The sequence below is a fragment of the Colletotrichum chrysophilum genome, assembly GCF_026319265.1.
Source record: "Colletotrichum chrysophilum strain AFK26 chromosome Unknown scaffold_153, whole genome shotgun sequence".
Lineage (NCBI taxonomy): Eukaryota > Fungi > Ascomycota > Sordariomycetes > Glomerellales > Glomerellaceae > Colletotrichum > Colletotrichum chrysophilum.
In genome coordinates, this window is record NW_026517440.1 from 44,776 (window position 1) to 70,605 (window position 25,830).

The 25,830-nt window shown below is 52.4% G+C and overlaps 5 protein-coding genes and 1 non-coding gene across 6 annotated transcripts; 4 read left to right on the forward strand and 2 right to left on the reverse strand.

Annotated features, from left to right (window-relative positions):
• Positions 1–3,413: 3,413 nt before the first annotated feature.
• On the reverse strand, positions 3,414–3,485 carry COL26b_011838. Its single transcript has one exon. It is a non-coding gene; the product is annotated as a tRNA-Thr (tRNA).
• An 8,580-nt stretch (positions 3,486–12,065) lies between these two features.
• On the forward strand, positions 12,066–12,516 carry COL26b_011839 (uncharacterized protein; the record flags this gene model as incomplete). The annotated part of the gene is made up of 2 exons (XM_053184492.1): positions 12,066–12,325; positions 12,441–12,516. 2 exons carry the CDS (start codon positions 12,066–12,068, stop codon positions 12,514–12,516), a joined length of 336 nt encoding a protein of 111 aa, XP_053031560.1.
• Positions 12,517–13,804: 1,288 nt separating this feature from the next.
• On the forward strand, positions 13,805–15,887 carry COL26b_011840 (uncharacterized protein; the record flags this gene model as incomplete). Its single annotated transcript, XM_053184493.1, has 2 exons — positions 13,805–15,802; positions 15,828–15,887. 2 exons carry the CDS (start codon positions 13,805–13,807, stop codon positions 15,885–15,887), a joined length of 2,058 nt encoding a protein of 685 aa, XP_053031561.1.
• A 218-nt stretch (positions 15,888–16,105) lies between these two features.
• On the forward strand, positions 16,106–17,832 carry COL26b_011841 (uncharacterized protein; the record flags this gene model as incomplete). The annotated part of the gene is made up of 2 exons (XM_053184494.1): positions 16,106–16,186; positions 16,309–17,832. The coding sequence occupies 2 exons, from the start codon at positions 16,106–16,108 to the stop codon at positions 17,830–17,832; spliced, it is 1,605 nt and encodes a 534-aa protein (XP_053031562.1).
• Positions 17,833–18,065: 233 nt separating this feature from the next.
• COL26b_011842 (uncharacterized protein) lies at positions 18,066–19,347 on the reverse strand (the record flags this gene model as incomplete). Its single annotated transcript, XM_053184495.1, has 2 exons — positions 18,066–18,738; positions 18,800–19,347. 2 exons carry the CDS (start codon positions 19,345–19,347, stop codon positions 18,066–18,068), a joined length of 1,221 nt encoding a protein of 406 aa, XP_053031563.1.
• Positions 19,348–22,413: 3,066 nt separating this feature from the next.
• COL26b_011843 (uncharacterized protein) lies at positions 22,414–25,569 on the forward strand (the record flags this gene model as incomplete). Its single annotated transcript, XM_053184496.1, has 4 exons — positions 22,414–22,422; positions 22,498–22,614; positions 22,684–23,618; positions 23,673–25,569. 4 exons carry the CDS (start codon positions 22,414–22,416, stop codon positions 25,567–25,569), a joined length of 2,958 nt encoding a protein of 985 aa, XP_053031564.1.
• Positions 25,570–25,830: the final 261 nt, after the last annotated feature.

Sequence of the window (25,830 nt, forward strand, 5' to 3'; positions counted from 1 at the left end):
CGAACATGAACATCGGCGCCCTGTTCCAGCAAGAACGCCACCATCTCTGCGTCCCAGTTGCCGCATGCCTGGTGCAGCGCATGGAGAAGAATGGTGGAATGCGTCGTCATTGAGGCTCCTGCCTGCAAGAGTGTCTTGACAGCGGCTATCTTGGATTCCTCTCTTCGGTTCCTCTGCTCTTGGGTATATCGAGGTTGCCCACGCGACACCACCGGATCGTAATCTATATCCTCCATCAGGGCGTAGTACAGCACATTGGGCCCCTCATCGTCTGATATCCCCTCCAGCACGTAATGCAGCCAATTTCGTTGGTCAAACTGTCTAAAGCCAGAGAAGTGAGGCATGATGTATGCTACCACCCGAAAGTAAGAATACGTGGAAAATCTCATATATTTTCTGTGCAAACAACTGAGATTCCCAGGGGTTTGGATGTTCGCGCCGTGTTCTAACAGAACCGAGATCGCGTCAACGTGTCGGTGATATGCGGCCCAGTGTAGTGCAGTCATTTCGATTTCGACAGGTTCTCTTGTGACGTCCGCACTAGACATATTGTATTCAAGTTCCTCAAAGTCGTCGTAAAGCTCCGTGAAGTCCCACATGTCTATCTCAGCGCCGGCTTCAAGAGCCTTTTGAATGGTCGAAGCGCAGCCAGTCTTGGCGCCCAAGAGGAGACTCGAGCCACGGTTCCATTTGATGTCGGCTCGGTAGATGGCAGGCGTCACAATGGAGTTGAGGGCCCTGCAAGTTTTGGCGAGTCTGATGGCCCTTCCCCAGATTGAGAAGCGATCGAAATCCGGGTACCAACCACGCTCACACTGCTCGGGTTCGTTGTAACCTTTCCGCAGTGACTCAAGATTGCTGTAAAATATAAAGTCGACGACGTGAAGAATTATCTCCACTGGAAGCTCGAGCAAGTGGGCGCGGCTTGCAGTTTTGGTCTGTATTGCCGGGGATAGCTCTTGCCGCGAAGGCGACGATGCGAGATCCGACGCGGAGAAGGTGTGGAGGTCCGCCATAGTTAATAATAATCTTCGATGATGAGATAGATGTTGCTACTTTGAGAAGAGGTGCGTTGCGTTTTCTGGAAGGAGGTTGTGAAGAGTTCGCTCGCACGTCTTGGTGGGCCGAATCAGACTTATGAGGTGTCTGGTGGCCACCGGAGAAATTGCAAAACCGTTTGAGCTTGTGGCGGTTTTCTTTCGAACCTTTGCGGTTTTGATCTGAAATGAGTTAGCCCAGACGAGTGTGTATCTTTTGTTACACAAGATGATTCGCACGGAGGTACCTGCTGCCAGCTGCCGATGTCCGAGCCATATTGTGCTGTTGCTCCAAGGTGTTTTCCCGTTCTATTACCATGACCCCTTTGGCACCTCGCAGTTGCTTCCCAGTCAATGAGCCTCTGGCAATACGCAATTTCATCCAGAATATGGCCGCGGCTAGCGGATTGATGAAACTCCGGTTCTATTGTCACCAGCAACTCATTGTGATCCAGCACTATCAATGTTCATTCAACCTTGTCATTGTTTCTACCTACTCTAGATTCAGAAACAATGATCCGACTCAGTTCACTATTCAGACATTTCATGAAATGTCGTAGCGGTATCCATTTCAGGCCTTACCAAAGCTCCGGAAACGCATCGGCGTCGCGCAAAATCCTAAGACCAGGTTTCTCCCATCTCCGCAAAACCCTCCTCCCGTTTTCACTCAGATATGTCTCTGCATCGACCGCTAGTTCTTCCAAGTTTGGCAGTTTTTCCCAGGCACCATCATCGGCCAAAAGCGTCAAGTCTCCACAGAGCTGCCACCCCGCGCACGTGTCCTCGCCTCCAAAGCTGACACAGGCAAAGTTATACAACGTACCCTTTAAATGCAGTTTCCTTAATGATGTTGGAAGCGTCGACATAAAGGTGCTGGCTATGTCTTGATCAGTTACAGGAGGATAGTGAGGTATACAAGTCACACAACTAGCGGTGCTAAAGGTGTCGATCCATAAATTCCTCAAATTCTTAAATTCCCCAACAGAGAAGGGCGACACACATAGATAGATCCACCAGGGATACTTCAAAGTGTGTATGCAAAGTGTCGTCAAAGTCTTGGTGCTCTTCCCCAGTGCGGCTACAATATCTGACGCCTCCATTTCCATCGAGTAGTTGCATTTGCGAACATAAACAAAGTGCTCCATGTGCTCACATTGACTAAACAGGGTCTGAAACTCCTCGCGTTCAAGGAGCGTTTCTTTCAACGTGACGGATTTCAAATGATCGACAGCGGGTATTCGTTGAATCTGTGAGATGTTGAAATCTTGTATGCAGAGTTCCGAGACCTGCTTTCCAAGACGCAGAATACCAGATATTATTGATGCTGTGATCATCTCTTGCGAACCGTTGAAAACTTCCTGCGATCTTTCAGCTCTTTCCGACCTCAAAGTGACGGATTGGAGCATCGGAAGGGGCGGCTCATTGGCGGAGCTGCAGGCTTCAACAATTTGCTCTAGGTAACGTCCCGAGCTCGCCAGTGCGAGATGTCGTAGATTGTGAAATTGACAGAGAAAAACTGCTGCGAGGGAGCCGTCATATGCGACTCTTGGATCAGACATTTCCAGCGGAAGTTTGCTGAATTGCTTTGCGAACTCCGCCTTGACTCTCACGGGCTCGGGTAACGGGATTTCGAATGGTTTGAGATCAAGCTCAGAAGGAAGGCAGAAAAACATCTTTTTGACGCCATCGACAGTGGCCTCCTTATTTCCGATTTGCCGCAATTGGTTGATGATGCGTTGTTGATGATCGAAACGCGAAATGGCAATCGTGTCTCCTAAGAAGCCGCGTACGATTCGACGATGACGCCTGCAAGTAATACTGAAAATCCATAAGTGGTGTTCTTGCAGCTGCTGTATAAGCTCCGACATCTGATATCTGTCATCAAGTAGATACAGATACCTCCATGGCCGGAGGTTGCTTAGAAGATGATGGCAGATTTGGAGCGTGAGCTCCTCTGGAAGGCTCGTAATGCAAGCCTTAGTAGCACCTGATGATGCGGAGGGGTTTGATAGGTCATGGCCGCTGGGTCGAGCTGATGCGAGGTTTGGGATTGAAGTCTTCGTGAGCTGGCAGCTTGAGACACGACCATTATTCAGCATGACTGATTGCTATGTCGATGTCGATGGGCGTGGAGGGAACGTAAGCGCAATGCGAAATGGGTCATGGGTGATCCAAGTAAAAGCTAAAGACTTGTGAGAAGAAAGAGGTTTTTCCTGAAACTGTGGCGCGCGAAGTAGACTTTGAAACTAGATACGTAGAGGGGTAAAGTTCAGATATTTAATCCAATCCAGTGAACATTTCATCATTGATAAAAATACACAACCACCAAGGTTGTATGTATGGAGAGCGCACGAGAGGGCCAAAAATTAGGATTAATGCCAACACTGTGGATCGAACACAGGATCCCCGCATTACAAGTGCGATGCCTTACCACTTGGCCATGCTGGCGAATCGGATGAAAACACGGAGGGAATTGGGAAATACAAAGCTTGCAACAGTGGGTCCAGGATGTACGAACATGTCCACTACGTCTTTGGACTGGCTTGTCTTCTGATTTGCGGTGCAAAGTATTTAAGCATCTGAAAAATCGCCTGCAATTTCAGGCTTTGATACCTATCTTCCTTCTTCAAACCCGTTGACCTTTTTGTTTGATCTGGTCTGAAATTGCCCAAACCTGGTGAGCCACCTTTAGCGACACCTCACGTAACCCTTCTTCCCTTCTAACTTTTCTTTCGCAGTTTGCCGCCTGGAGGCGCACCTTGTTGACTGCCGTATGACTGGGACGGGAAAATATGGGAGGGTAACATCACCTCACGTAACAGTGGCTGGCCTTGGCTGCGAGGAAGAAGGAAACAAGAATTGAATTGGAAGGCGCCAAATTTATCGCCAAGTCTCATCCTCCTCGTCAACATACGACGCGCTCGCATCTCAGCAACTGTTGCTCCTTGAAGGTATCATGGCGAACCTGCCGAATCTCCCACCAGAAATCGTGATCAAGATTGCGAAGTGCATCAGGTCTTTCGACTCACCCCTGGTCCGGGCCGAGACGTACCCTCGCAAGCTTGAATCAGCACTGAAGCTTGAGACGACATCACTTTTGAGTCTTGCAAGAGCCTGCAAAACTCTCAAGTCCCTTGTTGAACCCGAGGCGTGCTATAACTTGGCTTTCTTCAATCTGAAGCCTCTGGAAGAGTACAAGAACGCTTACAAGTTGCCAAACCTCATACGCCTGCTCGAGGAACGACGCGATGTTCGTGGTTGGGTTCGGCAAATCCACGTGCATTTTTTGTCCTCTGGCGGCATCTTACCTGATGTTTGGGACAGTGAAGGCAATATCACACCTCCGTGGCAATCTATCGCCAATATTGTTGGCTCAGGATTCGAGTCATGCTCGAGGCAAGCGATTGAAGCAGTGCCTGGATCAGGTGCCGTGGAAAAATGGCGAGGCTACCTCCTGTTCCTCCTTCTCCTCAAAATTCCCGATGTCAGAGGCCTAAGCGTGCAGCAACACCCGGCACTTTCAGATTTGCAGCCCAACTGGTGGACACATACGCGACACGAAACCCAGAGAAATGCTTCAGTCTATCAAGGCTGACATCCTTGGCCGTAGGCGTTTGTAACCCATCCGTCTTCGATCGGAACGGGCACAATTATGGATGCAATTTGTGGAAGTCTTTCATGGGGCTGAATCTGTTTCCCAAACTTTCCGAAGTCTGGGTTAGCAATCTCCTCCTCGACGCCATGGTCCCCCATTGCATGCCGAAGCAGGCAAACGACAATATCACTACTATAACTCTGCGAGACGTCTCAAGCACAGTGGCAGAGTTGCGCGAGGCCGTTCAGCAACTCCGTAATCTGAGAGCCTTCAAATACCTGGTTATCGACATCGAAGATTCGGGTTTATCATGTGGAAAAGTCGTGAAGGCCTTGGAACAACACGTTTCGACATTAAAGACGTTCTGTTATTCTTCTTCTTTTTTCTTCGTTTTAGAAGAGGAGTCTTTAAGCATTTTCAAGGACATGTCCAAATTGGAGCATCTATTCCTCGACCTCAGTTACTTCGCCGCGATGCTTGAAGAGGGCCATCGGGACGACGATGAGGTGAACGGAGTGACTTGCAACAGTCTCCAAGATCTTGAAGAACACGTTTTGAAAGTTCTCCCCTCATCTCTCAGAAGCCTGCACTTGGCTGGCGAACCACGTCATATCCTCAATGGCATGCAATGGCTCGCTGAGAATTGCAAGCCAACTTTGCTGCCGCATCTTCGGGAGGTTGCTTTCGAGGATATGATGCTCAGTGACCCATCCGCAGAGCAATCCCTTGCTCTAACCTGCGAAGCGTTTGCCAAGGTCGGCGTGCGGGCCTCGAAGGAAAAGGACACGATGCTGGGCTTCTGATGAGATGTATGACAAATCGTTTGTAATCTCATCACCATATTCGAAGATGACATTTTATATGATGAGACCAAGATCTAGGGATCTAACTCAGTTTTCCGAGCGTTCTGCTCCCCACACCTTACTAGGCATTTCTCAATTCCGCGCCCGACTATTCTTTTTGGTCTGGCAGATATGCGACAATAGGTTGCGATCCTGAACTTATTTATTACTACATTGTGTTCCGAACGAAGACAATCACCTATAGTTTAGACGATAGCTCTGAAGAGATAATCATGTCAGTAACCAGTTGTTCGGTGTGGAAACCCCTTTCTTGACACTCTCAACACCAGCCAGTCGCAATGCTCGACGAGTTTCTACACAATTGTCGCACCAGCATCCTACAGCAATTTCGCGGAGCTTAGGCAATGTGCCTTCCTTGTACCTGTTAGCAAGTAAACGAAGGCTCACTTGCAAAGCTTCCACATCGCCTGTTAAATGAATCTTCTTCAGAGACTGAGGCAGCATCATGATGGCCTCTTTCTTCAAGCCCGCGTACGTAGAGCTCCGCGCATTTAGCCATATATTTTCCAGCTTCTTAAATTGCTTGTACGTTTTGAAAGACGGACTGGCCCAACAATTGTAAGCGCAGTCTAAACATACCGTGGTCAAGCTTATGCGGGTCTCTTTGATAGCATCAAGGGCATCGATGGGGTCTATATGATATGGCCGATTGTTGAACATCCTCACCTTGCGCCCGAGGAAAGTCAATTTGGTGAGGTTAGGCATGAGGTTCAAGATGTAAACCAGGTTGCGCCGCGAAAGTAACATGTCTTTGAGACGCAGGCTGGTGACATGACTCCAGCTGCACTCAAAATGGGAACACAACTCCAATTTCAGGCCAATCTCTTGCAATGCAAATTCTCTGCTTTTTAAGGATATTTCGTGTAGAGTCCTTAGGTCAAGATCGTCGAGGAAGCTGCCGTCATTGTCTGCGTCTTTGGAATGTTCGATGGTGAAATTCGAAAGATTCGGAAAGATGTCTCGGGAAGCCCATATCGGTCGATTTCGTGGGGCTGGCGAGGACTCCGTACCATTGACACCAGTCACACAACCAGACCAGCGATTGGCGCGAGGTTCAATTCCCCAAATGGCTGAAGGTTGCAGGTGCGTACTATATGGTAGCCCCCTGTACTTTGAGTTGAGAAGCAATGAAAACTGTCGGAAGATCTCACCGCCAACAGACAAGGTTACATGGGTGACTTGCCGCAGGCGGCAAAGCAGGTCGACGGTCACGAAAGCAAGATGCTCTCCGCTTTGAACAGCACTCTCCCATTTGGTAACACCATTGGTCTTTTCAAGGGTCGAACGCAGTAGACCATCGGTTTTCTCAAGCTTGAAACGCAGAAGATCATCGCATCTTGCAAGTTCAAGGGGTCCTGACTGATCCACGTGCGAATCCGGCAATGCTCTATGCGACGTCGGCATAAGCGTAATGCTCACGAAAACCTGCTTTATGCAGTCGCAGATTTGAGGTTTCTCGTCTAGAAGGCAGAGCAGGGAGGTGAGCTTCTGTGCATCATTTTTGTCGTGTATGCTGATATATCGAAACACCTCCGAAAATAGGATTCGGCGCAATAAGGTGCAGGTGCTGGATAGATTGACTATGGCTGCTTTTTTGGCTCTGTTCAACTTGATATCATGCGCAGCGATGTCCCATTCGATCTCGCCGGCGGCATGCTTGCCAGGTCCTATGGTATCGAGATATGACGCGATATGCAGCAGGAGCTCTGTGGGAAGATCGCACACCTTCGCCATCGCAGCTCGATATGACACGACTGGATTAAGGTCAAGAAATCGGGAAGGCGACGCGTGGAATGGTGTGTATAGGTATTGTACATGCGTAAGTTTCGTCTACAGCTTCAAAGAATACGAAAGTGGTAGAATGGATATATGCCAGAAAATGAAAGAATCTTCGAAGTTCGCAGACTGCTAAAAACCTAGAGGCTAAGCTAGCGGTGGATAGCCATTAACCCATACAGGTTGCGGGTAGAATAAGTACCTTTGTGACAACGCAAAGCGCTCTCGGGGGGCAGAAAGGTATTAGATCGGGAAGATGACGATCATGAGAGTGGCACAAAAGTTTTCGAGGTGGCCATGTCTTCTATCTGGACATTCATTATATACGTACAAGAAGTTTAACCCACTTGTGGGTTCCATCTGCGGCCTCAACGGCGATAATCTGATCCTCTTAGAGCGTTGATTACGCGAAGCCTTTCAACAATGAATTTCAATTCTTCTTGGATTTTAGTCAAACGCTCGTAAGAATTCTCCTGTCTCGGGGGAGCGCAACGAGGGTACCATGGCATGATGGGCATGCACGTAAGCAGATTCACTGGACCGGAGCCCGACTCCATCTGCTACCTCTAGAGCTACCAAAGCTGGGGATGCTGATCCACGTAAACAGCAGCCACGCCAATTTCCCGAAATCTCTCCCTGGAATAATCCATTTTTTTAAAGCCCGCATAAAACCCCACCTCTTTGAGGGTTGGATATCTGGATTCGCAGTTCTCTGCTAGCCAGATGAGCTCTTGCTCAGGGAAGTCTTCGACGTGTAACCGCTCCAAGGATGCCGGCAACATTCCGATGACTGTGTTGCACACTTCGGATCTGCCGGTCTCGTCGTGAATCAGGGTGAGTGCGGGTTGCACAAACTTCGCATCTAGCCAGAGGTTTTGAAGTTTGGAAAAGTTACTGAACGTTCGGCCGTGCGCTTCTATTGTAATGTTCCATTTCGGTAGTCTCAATGGCAATTGTCCGTAGAGTTGCTGCTCGCTCGGAGAGGGCCGTTGAAAGGGAGACCATCAAGTCGTTCTGGTCGATCAAATTGAATGTGATGTCCGTATCCAGGCATACGAACCTTTCAAGGCATTTGGCAAATTCAACCATCTCGGCGAGATCGTCATAATCAATCGTAACGTCATCGAAGACGAGTGAGGTTATGTTGGCCTCGAAAATGGTTGTTGGCTGAGAAAAGTGTAGAAAGTCGCTCCAACTTTGAACATAAATATCTGAAACGTTGGGAGCCGCCTCGAACAAGACGTCCCAGGTTTTGGGGGCGTAAGGATCCCAATGAAGGTCATAAGAAAGATCAGCTGAATCGTTGCTGCGCACAGCGTCCTCCAGAGTGATGGACTCCAGCGATGGGAAGCGAGTAGAAAAGGAACCGAATAAGATAAGGTGGCTGTGTACCAGAGTATGATCGGACACGGAGAGAGTGAGGTCGGTGAGGTGAGTTAACCGGCTCAACACGAGCCCCGCAGCCCAGATGATGTACTTCGAGTTGCGTATTGTGGGGTTCTCGATAGCTATCTAACAGAGCTAAGTATGATGCGTGACTACCTTCAAGCACCTCCTCATCTTCGGAGAGTCGGGGTAAGTCGGGGGATAGGAGATACGCCATATTGTTCAGGGCGATGCGATCCGGACTGTCTTCTATCTGTATTTGAAGAACAAACTCCTTGATTGAGTTGCTGATAGTAGGATTGTTGTGCAAGACACGGAAAAGATCGATGAGCTGATTAGCCGCATAATCACCGTGAATACTGATAACTCGGTATGATTCCTCAAATAGAAGGTGACGCCAGGTCTTGTTAACGATAGAGAGGTTAAAAAGGGAAGCTCGAGCCTCTCGAATGGTTTCCGAGGCCTCGCGAACGCATTGATGGCGAGTTTTCAATATTGTTTGCCTGGTCGATTGGGTGGAGTTCCCCGGCTGGTTGACTCGAAGAAGAGAAGCTATATGAAGCAAGAGCTCCACAGAGAGGTCGGAAAATTGCGCCATGGCGATCTTCCAGGAGCTAGTCGAGCTTCCGGAGTGGTAAGGCCCTACAGTGAGGTTTGAAGCCGCGATGGCAATCAACACAACATTTCACACCCACTGGGTCCATTTATGTCACGCCGCTGTCTATGTATATAGCCGAACACAGGGATGGGGCTAGTCATGTGACTCCATGAAAATAAGCGTCACCAGAAAAGTTCTGCAATTCGTGTGGATACTTTTAGCTAACGGGGTGAAGTACTACACTGCAATTGCTACATAATTGTCATTGTGTTGCTGTTGTTGTCACTGCTGTTTCCACTGTCATCCTAGACCGAAAACGATGCGTCAGCCAAAATTCCAGTCTTTTTCAGGAGATTGCTAGCCACTTTCGAGTCGTATGCTTATTTAAGTCCTAAGTCATATTCATCCATAAATGCCGACAATAATTTGACTCAGACTAACGGAAAACCTTTTTATTGACACAAATGCCTTGGGGGTTTGTTTCGTCTCAGCTGTGCTATTCACATTGACGGTCTCCCACCTCAAAGAGTGCATATTGATGGCGTCCAGTATTGAATCTCTGCTCCAGTATGATTCATTCCCGGGTAATTTTCGAAATATGCCATGTCTTTCCCGTTTTTGTTTTAAGCATGTCCTGGGATTCCTTCGTCTTTCGTCTTTAGCTCTTCACATAGCGGACCCCTCAGCGTAGAGCTCTGCTACCAAAGTTGGGGATACGGATCCACAGGAACGATAGCAACGCCAGCGTCTCTCAATTGTTGTACGAGAGGACGCATTCTTGCAGAATTAACATACGTCGCATCTAATCCCAATTCTTTCAGCTTCGGTAACCAGGACTTGCAGTTCGATGCTAGCCAGCTGAGGTCTTCATCGGTGGGTTTCCCCTCGAGGTGCAGCCGCTCCAAGGGGGCCGGCAGATGTTTGAGAATTCTGCCTTGCAGGGGTTCCGTACTTCCGTAACCTTCATCGCGCGGAGGTTTGCTGAAATCCACATCTAACCAAAGGTTTTGAAGTTTTCGGAACTTCCTGAATGAGGAAGGGCCAAACAATACCGCTGGAAGCTCATGTACGGAGGGAAGGCAAATGGTATGTAGAGTTGCAGCTAGTTCAGAGAGGAGAGTCATCAACGGCACTGGGTCATCCTCCTCGGCAGTGTCGAGGACCTCCACTCCGAGTAGACTTTCATCAAACCCAATAGCTGCTCGTCTGCAAACGAACTTTCCGAGATTTGAGAAATCTTGGAGCTTCATTTGCAAATCGTGATAGTAAATCTCAACTTCGTTAAGCACGAGTGAGGTTAAAGTTTTGCCGGAGCTATTTGCTTCTTGCTCGAAGAATCCATCAAAACTCTCAAACTTGTGAAGGAAAACATCCGACACATCTGGAGCGCTTTCGAGCAAACTGTCCCATATGCAAGGAGCCGGAAAGGTCCATCCCGCTTCGTTGAAAGTAAGACCAGCGTCTGCAATAGTCAAAGACTGTAGAGATGGAAATCCAATGGTTCCTGCGCCAAATATAATGGTTTTTCCATATGCGAGGGTGTGTTCAGGGATAGCGAGAGTGAGGTGTGTGAGGTGATCCAAGCCGTGGAATACCAGCGCCGTAGCCCAGGGTATGTATTTCGAATTCCTCACTGCCGTTGGTTGTTCCGCATAAACCCTTTCCAGTTTCCTGTGATACCCGTTTAGACTCGTATTACCACGGAAAATTCGGAGGATCTCAGGCCTCATGAGAAAGGCCATATTCCTGATTGATATTCGACTCGTGTCATCATTAAGGTCGAAGTGAAGAATAAGTTCCTTGACGAAGCCGCTGATTCTAGGGTTGTTATGTACAATCCGAACCAGGCTGATGAGCTGGTTGGCCGCATCTGGACCGTGGATGCTGACGACTCGCCAGGCCTCCTCGTAGTATAATCGATGGCAAATTTTGTTCACACAAGAAAAACTGGAAAAGGAAGCCTGGGCCTCCCGCAGGTCCCTCGCGACTTCTGAGATGCCTCCCTCGTGGGTGAGCAGTATTTCTCGCGTTGAGCCTGCTCCATTTCCCGGCTTATTGACACGAAGGTGCGAAGCTATGAGTTCCAAAAGCTCCAAAGAAAGGTCTGAGAATCGTGTCATGGTGGCTTGCAGGGAGACGCTGGGCTCTTGTAAGCCCAAGATGAGGTGTTGAGTTTGAAGTTGTAGTGAAAGTTGCGAGCGAAAGAGGGAAGCAGTTATTAGCGCACCGACTGGGTCCATATTTTGGTAGCGCTGCGATGATTGGCCGGGACTGCCCTGTAAGATGGGAGGAATCATGGCTGGTCATGTGACCCGAGGGATATGATGTCTCGATTGTCTCAAAGGAATGACCACGCAGAGATCAATTGCTTTCATTCAGAGGGCTGCTGAGCGAAAGTTCCCATTTCGAGAGAGAATGTTGTCAAGAACAAAAACAACAAATCTAATGGCCGAATGATTCTCGAAGACTTTCCCAGCTCTAGAGATGCATTCACTTTGCATGGATTTAATCTCAAAGAACCAGGTTGTAAGTGAGAATGCGCGGGTCGAATTTCAAAACAAAGACCTTTTCACCTACTTATATTTCTAAGGCACCATCTGGAATATTCAATGTTCAAGATGCCTGTTTGGACGGAGTATGCTGGAAGCCTCGCGACTGACTTTCCAGTCATCTCAACCACCCCCTGCCTCCAAGGCCTTTACTACTTCAACTCGCTTCTCTGACATAGTTCACTGTGAGTTGCGCGTCAATTTTTCTCACCAATACCAACCAAGTTGACCTTGTTCTCCAATCCAGAACCGACGTGCACTATGGCTCAGCTTGGCGACCTTCCCCCGGAGCTCATCCTCGCCATCTTTTCTCACTTGCGGCTGGGCCTGCCAATGCATGACCTGTTCGTGTGGACCGGAGACATCGATGAGCAGGGACGAATCACTGGAGTCAAATGGAACGACCTTCTCAACTTCTCACTCTTGAACCGCCACTTCCGCCAAATTGTCTCCGACAAGCTGTACACACAGATCAGGATCCAAGGGAAGCTTCCAATCACGAGACTCGTATCGCTATTGCGGTTCGTCACAGCGCATCCCGACGCAGCTGCCGACGTGAGGCAGGTGTACATCAACCTCGATCCGGGGAGGACCGGCTCTGCATCTCTTCGACAGAATGATACATATTTAATCCAGACCGCGGCCGAAAACTCCGGAATCACATATCCTCAAGAGATCTTTCCTTGCGAAGATCAGGCCGCTGATCATTTAGCAAAGAGTCTAATCGACCTTAGAAACCCTGGCTGTCAAGAGGAGGAACACCTGCGACTCCAGGTTCTCGTCGCCATCTTGCTTGCTCATCTCCGAGGAACGTAAGAGTTGGCGCTTACCTGCCCCTACGGCATATTCAGGAATTTCGCTCGTGGTAACCTAGCTAAGCAGCGTGGCTCAGGATTCGACCCAGATGACGAAAGGGTCAGGTTCGCTGACGAGACACCGATGATTGTTGGCAAGCCCTGGCTCCCGCAGTTGTTCTCTCTTGTTACGACACATATTGCAGGCACCGAACCGTTCCGAACTATTGGATTCGAGGGGGATGAGCTTGCGAATCTTCTCTGCTTGGGCTCAAAGACCAGCCGGCTGTGTCTTGATGACGCCGGTGTGGACTTCAGACTTCAAAAGGGCCCGGTCGGGAATTGGGCGAACATTTCTCATCTCACCCTGACTACTCAGCACATAAGTATCGCAGCCATGCAGAGCATCGCCAATCACTGCAGCGCTTTGTCGACATTCAAGTACTTGCCAACAGCGTGCGAGTCATTTGGAGTGACACAATCGACACAGGCTGAGCCCGGGGAGGTAATACACGCTCTACGGAAACATGCGAACACGCTGCGCACGTTGTGCATTTCGTCCTCAGGGTACTCCCCCCGCGGTTTCCTCAGCATGCCTGTTTCTAAGCTCGATTGCTTCGTCGCCCTGGAGAATCTCTGGATTGATAACAGGACCATTACTGGGGACTTGCCTGCGGTCCAGGGGACGCTGATTAGGGTGGATCGAAGAGAAAAGCTCATCATGTCCTTACCGCCTTCTATCAAAAGACTCCATTTGCACAATGCTTCGTATGTCCCCAGCGGGGGACTCTATTGGCTTGCTGGGCACACCGAGCTTTTCCCGAACCTTGTCAGAGTTGAGTTGGACTGGCCAACGGGCGATGATTACACGCCAGAAGAGGTCATTCGGAAGCTGTTCTTGCAGGTTGGGGTGGACGCGCCGACGAGGCGAGGCATGATTCGGGACGCCCGCTTATGGGATCGGTATTTCTGAGAGCGACATAGATTGTTGCGTCGTGTGTTGCTTGCTTTTTTTGAGGCTGTTCTGAGAAAATGAAAAGGGGCCTGCAGACAGGGGCCAGCGATTCCCATAGAGGTGTGAAGTCACGTGATATCGTGCCACACTTCGCGTCTGTCACGCGCCTAGACTTTAATTAGCCACATCCCGTCCAACAACGTCACCCTTTCAATGTTCAGGAATACTGTGCCCACCGCAACAAAGCCAAAATGTCACGAAATAAGAATATGAACAAGAACAAGCGACAAAGAATCAGAAAGAGACAGAATAAAGACGCCCAAAAGCCAAACCCATCCTCACGAGCTACATCCGCAAAGTTGATCCAGAAGCAGAATCCATTCTCGCGACTGACACCGGAAATCCTCACCAATATCTGCTCTTTGCTATTTCCCACCCACCACAACCTGCAAGATGTCTTCGAAGTGGACGGCCCTGCAATTATTTACCATCGCTGGAAAGATGTGTACAACCTGTCGCTGGTCGACCGGAGGTGCCGCACAATCATCAGCCCGTTCCTGTACCGCAGCATTCCCATTCCAGGACCGCGCTCCCTCACCAAGCTGCTGTCCTTCGTGCGCTTCGTTACCGACAGGCCAACAATCGCCCAAGGCATCAAGCAGCTCTACCTCCAGCTCGAAGTCGTGAACTCAGGCGTGACAGTGCTCAGCCAGGACGATGCCAAGTGGGTGATGAAGCAGGCCGAGGAGACCGGCACTCCCTTCTGCGAATGCAAATGGCGGGACCTACCGCACAAGCAGGAGTTCGAGTGGAAGGGCACCAAACGAGCCCAGAGCCGCGTGCCCGAGAGGCCATTGAAGCGGTACACCGACGAAGTCGAGACCCGAAACTGGGACGAGTGCCAGCGCATGGAGACGCTTCTTCTGATTCTGCTGCGTCGCCTCCCCGACCTTGTCGACCTTGGTCTCGAGCACGGCAAGCGCGTGTTCTCCCACGCGTACACAGCTTTGGAGAATCAGAGGCTAGATGCGGGGGACCGCAAAAGACAAAACCTGCCACCAGTGCCGCCACGAGTGACCCTCCCCACGCTGCCAACCGTCCGATCCGTGGCCATGAAGATCAACCGTAGCGCCACCGAGTGGCAGCATGTCGACGACAAGGACGTGCGAATTCTCATGGAGATGTGTCTCAAAGCCGAGCGACTCTCCGTCGAGGAACTGAAGCCCGTAGGACGCCTTATGCCTTGGGTCAACCCGAACAACCCCCACCTGTTGCCATGGTTAAACTCTGTCCGCAAGCTCACACTGACCAACTCAAGAAGCGTCGACAGCTGGAAGGAGATGGCCGCTGTGGCCCTCTACATCCGCAGCTGCCCGGTGCTGGAGGAGTTCAGGTTCATGGCGAAATACCGCGAGACGCGCGAGGGAACGCCCCACCGGGTGCGGGTTCCGCAGGAGGCCATGCTCTTCCTCGAGAATGCTCTGACGGCGATGCATTTCTGGTGCCTGAGGACGCTCGTGCTCGACTTGCGCCACTGCACGCAGTCGGATAGGCCCCCTGCCTGGGGCCGCCTCCGCGAGTACGCCAACTTGAAACACATCTACCTGAACCTGGGGCACCGTATTCCCCAGGGAAGCTACGGCTACCGCAACAGGAATAAGATGGATCGGGAAGCTACGGAAGTGTTGAAGGCTCTACCGCCGTGCGTGCGCGTCGCCAGGCTCGCCGGCGAGTTCTGGCTGCCGAAGCCGCTGAAACGGCTCATCCGGAACCACAAGAGAGTCCCGTACCTGCATGACATCGAGGTGGAGGGGGGAGATGACAGTGACACGCTTGAGGCGATGGCTTCTTTACAAGAGAGGTTTGCGCAGTGCGGTACTGGAGGAGGGCAGCTCAGAAGTCCCCAGAGCAGCAAACCGGTTGTCGTCGGCAGTTCAGCGGCAAAGATCTGGCCGCGGCCGGTGCGGTCGGAGTGGAGGGAGGATGCCCCTGAGATCCTCAGGTGGACCAACAGGGAGATGGTCGTTTACGGGACGAGGAAATACCCGGAGCCAGGCGCGAAGCTGGTCGTGCAGAAGCGGACTACGATCCCCGCACCCAGCAAGAAGACAGAAATGCCAATGCCGGTCTGGTTGGAGTGGATGCATCCTGCCTCGGAGCCGGGCAAGGAGCCCACCCTGAGGCGGACGAACATGCCCAGCGAAACGCCCATTGCGATCTGGCCGAAGTATGAAGACGCGCCTCGCTCGGTTCGTGAAAGCATGCGAATCATAGGGGCCACGCCGGGTGGCCCGGCGGACGCGGCCCGGGCCACGAAGCGGCTTTGGGCCCTAGTGAGGCAAGCAGCGAGTTCGTTACCTCTATCATGAAGAATTTTGTATTTGAGCGCGTCCATTGTGCTTTCTGGGCGGGTTGTGGCCAAACATGACGATCGGGCCTATACCATGATGATGGTCACAAAGTTGCAAATTTCAGAGGTACCAGCAGCAGCGTAAATATATCCTACGAGATCTTGTCACTGCGAGTACCTGTTCGAAGTTGACTGTGCCATCATGTCCCTGATTATGCCTGGTTCCAGTCGAGTCGCCGGCGAGAACCCGGCCTTTTGCATGGCCACAAGGGTTGCAAAGGTCGTCCACACAGGAACCTAAACGCTTGTTCGTCTCTAATGCTGCATGGCCTCTCAGTTCAATTTACTCGGCAAGCTCTTTTGTTCCAACACAACGATTATTCCCATGTCACCGCGCCCTATCAGACTGCGCCATTCACAACAGACCTGTTCCCTCCAGCCGCCTCCCACTTCATCATCCAGGCTGTGGCTAGCATCACAGACCTCCCAGCCGAGTTGATCGACAACATCCTCGATCTCGCCACGACAGAAGTCTCAGACGACACAGCCATCGTGCGCCAACGAATCATCAACTCCCTCACGCCCACCTGCCGCAGGTTCCACGAGCTCTTCGGACACGAGCAGCACCGCGTCATCTTCCTCACCAAGAAGAACATATTCCCGCGGATGTTCAAGCTCCACCGCGTGCTGGGCTCAGCCCCACAACCACAGGTGTTCCAGAACACGACGAAGTTCGTGGTCGACTACGAAGAGGACCCGTTACTGGCGAAGAACTATAGGGATAAGGCCGGCTATGGGAAGATAGCCAAAAAGCTTGACTCTTTGAGGAGCGATACGCGTAAGGCTGGATTCAGGGGTATGGAGGATCACTGGGTTCCTGTGGATCAAGTCGGGCGCGAACTCGTTGGGCCGCATGTGCCGTTGCAGCGCGGGCATGGTCATAGGCTGGGCCTGCTGGCGCAGCTGATCCTGCTGCGGCTTCCGAACGTTGAGGGGGTGTATTTGCCGTACTGCATGATGGATCTTCTACAACCCCTGGACGTGTCGTGTACGAATGTGAAACTCCGGCAGAAATTCCCGCCTCGCCTCAAATCTCTGCGCATAACCAAAGTTGACAACGGAGATGGGCATCCTGGGATAGCCGGTATGACGCCCAGCCGGTGCGGGATCTTCGCAAAATACGGGTACATCAAGGACCTCCTCACCAGCGACCTACAAACGGGCCTCCCGCCCGCGGAGTTCATTGCATTCAGCTGGCTCACACGCCTCGTCCTCTGGCAGTGTGCCGTCATCGACCCAAACCACTTAGACCAGGCCCTGAAGCGGCTCCATAGACTGCAGACCTTCGTCTACACGGTCAAGAGCTCGCCCACTCCTAGGTGGCCTCGATACCCCATGTACGAACAGTATCTTGCGGTGCGGTTCCCCGAGACCGTGACGACGCTCTGCATCGACGCGCCGTTGGATTATTGGTTCGGGCGGTACGGACTGGCGCCGGTGTTCAACGGCCTGCAGAGGCTGGAGAACCTGTGGGTGAACGCGCACAATCTGAGCAAGTTCGGGCTGGGGAACGGGGTTGGGATTCTGGAATCGACGAGCCGGCACGATCGCAGCTACGACCGTATCGAGATTGTAGCGGCGGAAGGCGATCTGAAGTGTTTGCCGAAGTCGCTGAAGAGGCTACACATATTGGGGGAGATAGGGCGTGTTCGGGAGGATGTGAAGTGGTTGGAGGAGGCGGTGGGTAGTGGGCGGCTGCCGAATTTGAAGGAGATCGCGGTGGAGACGATAATAGAAGATGAGGACGGCCTGGAAGAGGGCTTTTGGATGCGTTATGAGGCGGATTTGTGGGGTTTGGACGGAGAGAAGCTTGAGAGGGAGGGTGTGAGGTTTTTAGATGAGGTCGACCCCAAACCATACTTGTGGTAGGATTCCGGGAGGGGTTCGAGCAAGATCTGTCATGGGGGTGAGAGCATGTCACGTCACGAGCAGAGGTTTAATGTAATCATCGTTCCTGTATTCTGGTGCGGGAATCTGTCTGTCTTTGCTATGATTTAGCCCAACGCATCTGCCAATCTTCTCAAGCCAAAGTCAACCAAACGTGACCAGATTCCAAGCAATTCCATCTCTCCAACTGTCAACATCCACACCAAGATCATAACCTAGACGAGCGCTAGACTACTACTACTTGTAGACGACTGCTTGTAGCATCCGCCGTTCTTGAAGGTGGCGGGAATACCGCAGGTGGTAGACTCGATGGCCTCCTTGACGCACTTCTCGTTGCTGTCGACCTTGAACCAGGAGAACATGTCCAGCTCTAGGGAGACGCCCTTGCCGAGGTCAGTCTCGAAGACATCGGTCTCGCACTTCCTGACCTTGTAGCGGTTGGGGCCATCACCGTCGGGGCAGGTGAAGCGGATGGCGGCGACGAGGTTGTCGCACCAGTTGGTCGAGTCCTGGCCGGTGGGCTGGATGTCGATCTTGTACTTGAGGCGGTTGTTGGGCTCGTCGAAGCGCCAGGAGCAGTCGGCCTCGGTGGTCAGGCCCTTGCTGGGGTCGACGAAGGCGCAGGTGAAGTCGGGGTCAATGCCGGGGGGAGGGGTGGCCTGGGCAGGGGTGTTGGTCTCGATGAGGAGAGGGGCGTGGCTGACAGTGCGGTCGGGCGCGGGAAGGAGGCGGAGTTCCTTGGCTGCCTGTGTGCTCATGAGGATGTCCGAGTCGGGACCGGTCTCCATGAGGTCCTCGTCGTCGCGCTTGAAGATGGAGGGGCTGGGAGGGCTGTCGTCTCTGCCGGCGGACCAGTAGCGAGTGCTGCAGACGCTGCTGCGGTAGCAACTGAGGGGTGTTAGCTTGAGTTCGAGTAGACAATGGGATAAGGCAAGGAATAATGACTTACCCCTCGTTGACCCAGTTGGTCAGGACAGGGTGGTTGAAGCACATGGAGAAGTGGATGGCCCACTGGACCTCCTCCATGAAGTCCTTGCCCTCGGGCCAGGGCCAGCCGATCTTGTAGCGGAGGAAGAGGCCGTTGCCGTTCTCGTTGGCGTTCCACTTGCGGTCGCACATAAACCAGTAGGTCCAGTTGTCGGTGAAGTCCTGGATCTTGGTGATGAGCATCTCGCACCACTTCTCGCTGGACATGCCGACGGGGTCGATCTTGATCTGGTACTCGAGGTGGTTGTCGAAGCCGCAGTTCTCGAAGGAGTAGCTGCAGTCGATCTGGGGGACGATGTAGCGCTTGATGATGTCGGTGCAGTTGTGGTCAGGGAGAGGGCCGAAATCGTCGCGGACGGTGATGCCGGTGGTGTTGACCAGGCTGACCTGTCCGTCGGAGGAGGTGGCGATGGCGGTCTTGGGACCGAGGCCAGGGCCAGCATTGGCGATGGCGGCACCCAGGGCACCAGCGGCAAGGGAGGCCTGGACGAGAACACGCGGGATCATCATCGTGAAGTCTTGTTTGGTGTTTGAGTGCTTGACGGTGATGATGATGAGAGAGTGTGGAGGGAAGAGGGGAGAGAGTTGGGTTTGTGTGGGTGAGAGCAAGAGAAAATTCTCGCAGCTTGCGCAGAGTGAAGAGGGCTACCTTTGTTTTTTTCTCGAGTTCTTTTCGGGACGCGTCAGGTTGTGCACCCTCCTTAAGCGAGGCAAAGGTGAGAGCAACAAAGACAGATGAGGCAGGAGGCAGCTGAGAGGCAGAGTCGTGCCTTCCCTCAAAAGGAGAAAGAGGTTGAGGTGTGAGGTGAGCCCACTCATTCACCCTCAGTCTCCTGGGCTGCTAATCAGACCCAAGCTTAGTTGTAAACTTGAGTTAGGAAGACCACTCAATTATTACTGCGCTAGCCTATGAGACTTTGACAACTACTTTGATGAAAAGTTTGCGAAGAAATATTCTGCTCAACTTCCAATGGACCGCCTTATTTCTTAATATCAACGTAGCTATTTCCGCGTCCCAAGAACTGAAATGTTTTCACTCAAATCAAGAAGATTGCTTTTCGGCAAAAAGCAAATACACGCAACGCGTAATTCCCATCTCAGCTCGTTCAATCTTTCTTGACTTTTGGAATCCCTGGAACTGCTCTTGCTTTGGTTGCTACTTCGTCAGCGTGGTCGTCGTCAGCGCCCACCCCAAGGCAATCAATCAAGTTTGAGGCTCATAATTGACTTGATTGACTGGCGATAGCTTCATAATTGATTGATTGAACTTGATAAGTTTACTTGCCTTGAGGTGGGCGCTGGTCGTCGTCGTCGCCGCCGCCGTTGTCTCTGTTGTCCGTCGTCGTCTTGGTCATCTATGATCGTCGTCGCCGTCGCTCAAGCAGGAAAACTTCAATTCGAAAAAGGGAAGATATCACATGAATAAGGGATTGGGGTACTGTTCAAGTGAAGCCATAATGATGGTAAACTCCATCCCAGAACTATTTAGTGGTGAGCTGCATGAAAGTGATCCCCGCGGGAAAGGGGGATCACCAGATCCGTACGCTCATTCCGAGGATAGTTACATCTCCCTGTCGACCCATATATATCCTCCTTGGATCAAGCTCCATCCCCAGACCTGCCTGGCTTTGAGGGTCCTACAATCGCATGCTCGGACACGTCTTCTCCTGCATGGTCCACAAAGACTTTCTTCGCGTGGGTCTCACGCATTCGAGATGCATGAGCTCCTGGCAGGACGACGGGCGACCAAAGACATCGAGCATCGACTTCGACCAGCTTCCGCCATTGATTGAGGTCGGAAGCTTCGCCAAAGACAGTGTATCGAGGGTCCCGGTCACCCGAACCCAACTCAAAATCGTAGATCATTTTCCACTTCAGTCCTGTCGAGAGCTTCTGATGGACACGAACGCTGCAAACCAATTGATCAGTTTGACAAATCCCTTCAGAAAGCTCCGTGGAAATGAAAGTGTTTACCAGTAAGGGTTTCGAAAGAACCCGATCTGTCGAAATTTTGGAAATGGAAAGTCTTCCACACATGCGCGGTACCGGCCCCATACATAGCCAACAACCATCCAACGAGCAGTGAAATCCATGACCTTTCGATCAGGGCAACGGGGCTTCGGGGATTATACGTCTATATTTGGGGCAAAAGCGAGCCGCCGGCAATATCTTTGATTGCGGTTGAAGCAGTCGGAAGACCAAAGAGGTCGAGTGTAAATTTTGTCGTAGCTTGCGTTTTCCAGCTGATGATCAGTCCAATTATAGATGGCAGGATCATTCAAAATTTCGTTGGGATGATCGACAAACAAGAATCGTAGTTGAATGCAAAGCGGAGACGAGCCTCTGTATCGCTCTTCGTGGTATGCTGGGTGGACGATGTACGATGAAATCATCCATTGAAACTCCGATGGGGGACCCTCAGGGATGGATAATTGAGACTGCGACATGTCCGATTTGCTAATCACAGAAATCGCATTGCGATACTCTGGCCAGTTCTCTTCGAACGGGTTTAGCTGATGCCAGTATGGGCGTTGGGGAGTTGCGGGAGACGCCTCCCAGTTTGGTGACTTTCGAAAGTTCATGGTGACTGGTAAGTTGAAGCAGAATTCCATGTATGATGTTGTGATGGTATGGGTAAAAAAAAAAAGATTTACCGCAGAGAATTCATGTACTCAAACACCTTCTGTTCGGAAGGCTTTCTTGTATTCCGTAAAGCTGGGAAATGCACCTTGAGGATTTCCCTCCCCACGTTTCCTCCTTGGTACATACTCCAGCGATATGATCGGCCGCTGACCACGCACATTGTTCTTCAGCGCTTGTGGTAAGGTAATACACAAATTGTTCAATCGTGACCACCCATATGTCGCATTGACACGGCTCAAGAAATCTCAGACCTTTGTTTCCAGCCCTAATGGCCGAATCAGGACAAAAGACCGGAGCGCTGAAGATTTCTAGCGCTATGGTCTCCCAAGGCCTTGACGCCTATTTGCAAACCCATGCAGCTTTCCTGATCAAGTTCTCTGTTCAAGTGTCTGTTCAAGTGAAGCCATCGTGAGGAATCAAGCCACATGCGAGATGAGGTAATCTTGGAAACGCCACAGTCAGCCCGAGTCAGCCACAGGACCCCCACATATGCAGCCCAACGAGGCACCAATCCGATGGATGCACCTTCAGCACCTAAAGGGAGCTTATGAAGCTGCAGCAGCTGCATTGCGGTACGTACCGATCGGCCCCTGTGGCCCTGCACTAATTCGCAGCCGCCATTGGAGCCAGCGAGCCCGGTGCAGTGGCCAGCGGCCAGCTAGCAGGACGCGGTCGAGTCTCGGAATGACATTTCGCGACGCCTGACACTTGACACTTTATGCACCCGCCAGAGCAGAGCTCCATCTTTGCATTTCGCTTCATCTTCCCCTTAGCAGCAGCTGCCGATTCCTCAAATTCCACCGACCGACCGACCACCGTTGACGACACTCCCGAACGACGTGGACTGCCGAATGCCACATACCGACCGCCTCGATCCTATGCGCGACTGAGCCTGTTCCCCTTCCTGCTGGAAATGCCTGCGGAGACGAAACCATGGACTTTGTGAGTGCTGGAGCCCCCCTTCTGGCTGGCCAGCTGGCGATGGCTTCACCCCCGTGCTGACCTTTGACGTCGCAGTGGTCGCGCCTCCTAGCGGGCACTTCGCTCTCCCCCTCCAACAACCGCAAGGTCGACGCCGCAAAGGACCCCACGAAACGCTTGCACCGGTTCGATAAGGAATACAACCGCATCTTGGTGAGCCCTGCCGCGGGACGGACCCTATCGCCGGAGCTTTGGACCCTGACTAGTCCCCCTTTACCGTAGCAAATCTGGAGATCCTCCTCAAACCTCGCCAATGACGTCGACGCCGCCGAAACCCTCGAGATCAGGCTTCAAGAGCTGACCAACATCCTCAACGACGAGTCCCGACGCCCGCTCCCCCACCCCTGCATCCAATATGCCGCGAAGAAACAAGTCTACGTGCCCATCGGCAAGATAGCGACCACATCCTACAACGAGTGGATTATCAAGGAGGCCGTACTTTTTTTTGCGACCCTGCTCGAGACCGAGGAGGAGGCCTTTGTCGAGAATGTCACCTTCTCCGCCAGTTTGACCAACCTGCTGGTCCGCATCACCGGCGTCAACAGCGTTCGCCTGGGTTCCGACACCGAGGCCAAGGTTGTCGAGCTGGCGTTTAACATCACCACCAAGATCCGCCTCAACCGCGACATCCTGCACGCGTGGTTCAAGACCAACCACGATGGCGCCCCGAAGGTCAATCCCCAGGACGACCAAGGCTCCTTCGCCGGCCGGACCCAACGGCAGGACTTTCCGCTATTCTACATTTTGATGGACTACATTCATCACGAGGGCAAGGTTGGAGATTTTGCCAGGACGGGACTGCTGTACATCATCGAATCAGCATCCAGCGACGAGTCGTTAGAGCAATGGATTGTCGAGAGTGACCTGTCTACGTTGATGGCGACGGGTCTGGGAGCCCTCTACAGCCAGTTGAGCCGGAAGCTCGTCATCGACTACCCTACCAATGGCCTCCCCGCTATTCTGGCCTTCTCCGACTACGAGCGTCCCACCTCCACTTTTGAGATCATCAGCTCCTGCTCTGGCGACTTCCAGGGCCACATCGAAACCTTCCTCTCCCATCTCCTCTTCTGGCAGGACGTGCTGGACCACTGCAAGTCGGTTGAGGTGAAGCAGACACTTCTGGAACACTTCCAGGTCATTTTCCTGCAGCAGCTCCTGTACGCCCCCCTTCCGTCTGATATCAGGAGATCCTTTACTGACTGAGCGTGCAGATACCCTTCGCTGCTGGAGTCGTCTGATATTGACGGAGGCTCGTCCGTTGCCGTCCTTACCTATCTCCGCCGCATCCTAGAATCCCTCGACCACCCCGACATGATCAATCTCATCCTCCACTACCTCCTCGGTCTCCCTGACCATGTCTCGACTGGCCCCTCAAGTGGTGGGCGCGCTTCCATCAGCGCAGCTCGCAAGCGCAAGTCCATGGACCTTGCAACCATGCTGGCCCAGACACAATCCGACATCACCGCTACACCTTTGCTGTTTAACCTCGTTGATCTCATCCAAGCGTGCTTGCGCTCCCATAACCAGCAAACCATCCGTGTTACGCTCCAGCTAGTCTCGGCCATTTTTAAGAGACACCATCGCTATGCTGTGGGCACGCTCTTGCGCACGGAAACAGTGATTGGCGACAAGATGCATCGCACGGTCGGAGCACATGAGCAGGAGGTCGACTACCTCATGAGCCTGGCTGGTTCGATTGGCGGCCAGGACAACTTTGATGAAATCTACGAGAATGTCCTGAAGGATACAATGACACGACTGGAGGGCCATCCCTGCTCTTTGAAGCTCGTCGCCCCCAAGATTTCCACCAACAACCATGACCTACCCGCTATTCCTGATACGCTTCCTGGGGCGCCACGCGACGTGCACGAGCACACGCTCCGACCGGACGATCCCATGCTCAACACAGTGCTGGACCTTCTCGAGACCTTCTTCATGAACCCTGTTGACACAAACCTCTCTCTGACCGAGTCCATTTTGGATCTAGCCATCTGCGGCTATATGACGGTCGAGGGATGGATGCTCCGAAATCCTCAAAAATACACTTACGATGAGCAGCCACCTAGCCCGACATCTCCTGACGCATCAACGACGTCGTTCAGGCCTCCAACGGACCCTGATTCCACAACGTCCGCGGAGCAACAAACCCTTGCAGCTCTTGACGGATGTCGTCGTCGCCCCGTCTGGACCCAGTCCTCTCTGCCGCGTATTCTCATCGTTCTCCAGCAACTCTGTAACCAGGTAGCCCAGTACCGCGAGACGGTCCCCCGCTTTGAGGACCTCCTGCAAAGCCGGAGAGAGGCGTTCCAAACTGCGGATAACCGGCCCACGCCGCCGCCATTGCCGCCTCGCAAGCCGACTCCGCAGAGACACAGGTCAGCGCATACCCCGGAACGCGAAAGTCTGGATGATGCACGCAGTGGATCGCCGGCGCGCCCGTCTGGCCTGGAACGTTTTGCACAACGCCTGGTCTCGGAGTTGAGCACTCCAACCCGGTCAGGAACCCCCAGGGGAAGAAAGAACAGCCGTGGTTCCGGGACTAACAGCCCGGCCCCGGGCAGTCTATCAGGCGGATATGGTCTGTCTACCCCGACGTCCCGGCCTCTTCCCCCACCAAAAGACACTCCCTACGACCATGCCCCAAGAAGCGTGACAGATGAAACTGGTTCGTCGCATGGGCCTAGAGACCCCGTGGCCAGCCAGGCAGCTGCGTTTGCAGCGATTGACCAAAGTATTCTCGCGCGTAAGGTCGGCATTCCTGGCAAGGTCGAGGCCATCCCGCTGGATCTCGGGAAGAAGCCGACTCTACATATGCCGCCGCCCAAGGACGACGATGAGGAGGCAGAGCAGGAGGTCACGGAAGAAGGAGAGCAAAAGGTTGAGCAAGAAGGAGAGCAGGAAGCATCAGAAGCCCAAGAGGCCCAGCCGGAGCCAAGCGGCGATGGTACCGCCGAGGTCAAGCCAAAGCCAGAGGAGAAGAAGGCGGAGCGTACCGCTTCGGTCTCGCATGTGCTCACGAACGTGATTATACTGCAGTCTTTCCTGTTTGAGCTCGCTGCCCTGATCCAGGTGCGTGCCGGGCTCTTCAACGAGGTTCGCTACGCCTGAGGTGGTGCCGAATGCAACCGTGGGGGGCATGGGGCTAGGGTGGAGACTTTTCTGTTTCTTTTCTACATACCAGATAAAAGACCATTCTTATTGTACGTAGTATACTTTTTCCTGTGGCTTCCCGGTTCTGGGCCTCGTCGCTCGCTTGCATTGCTTGGCGTCGGTAAGGGAGGGGAGGGGGTTCTCTGTTAGGTGCTGATGAATAGACTTATCTGCTGTGTTTATTACTATGATGTCGTCTGCTGAGTGGCCCGGTCTGGG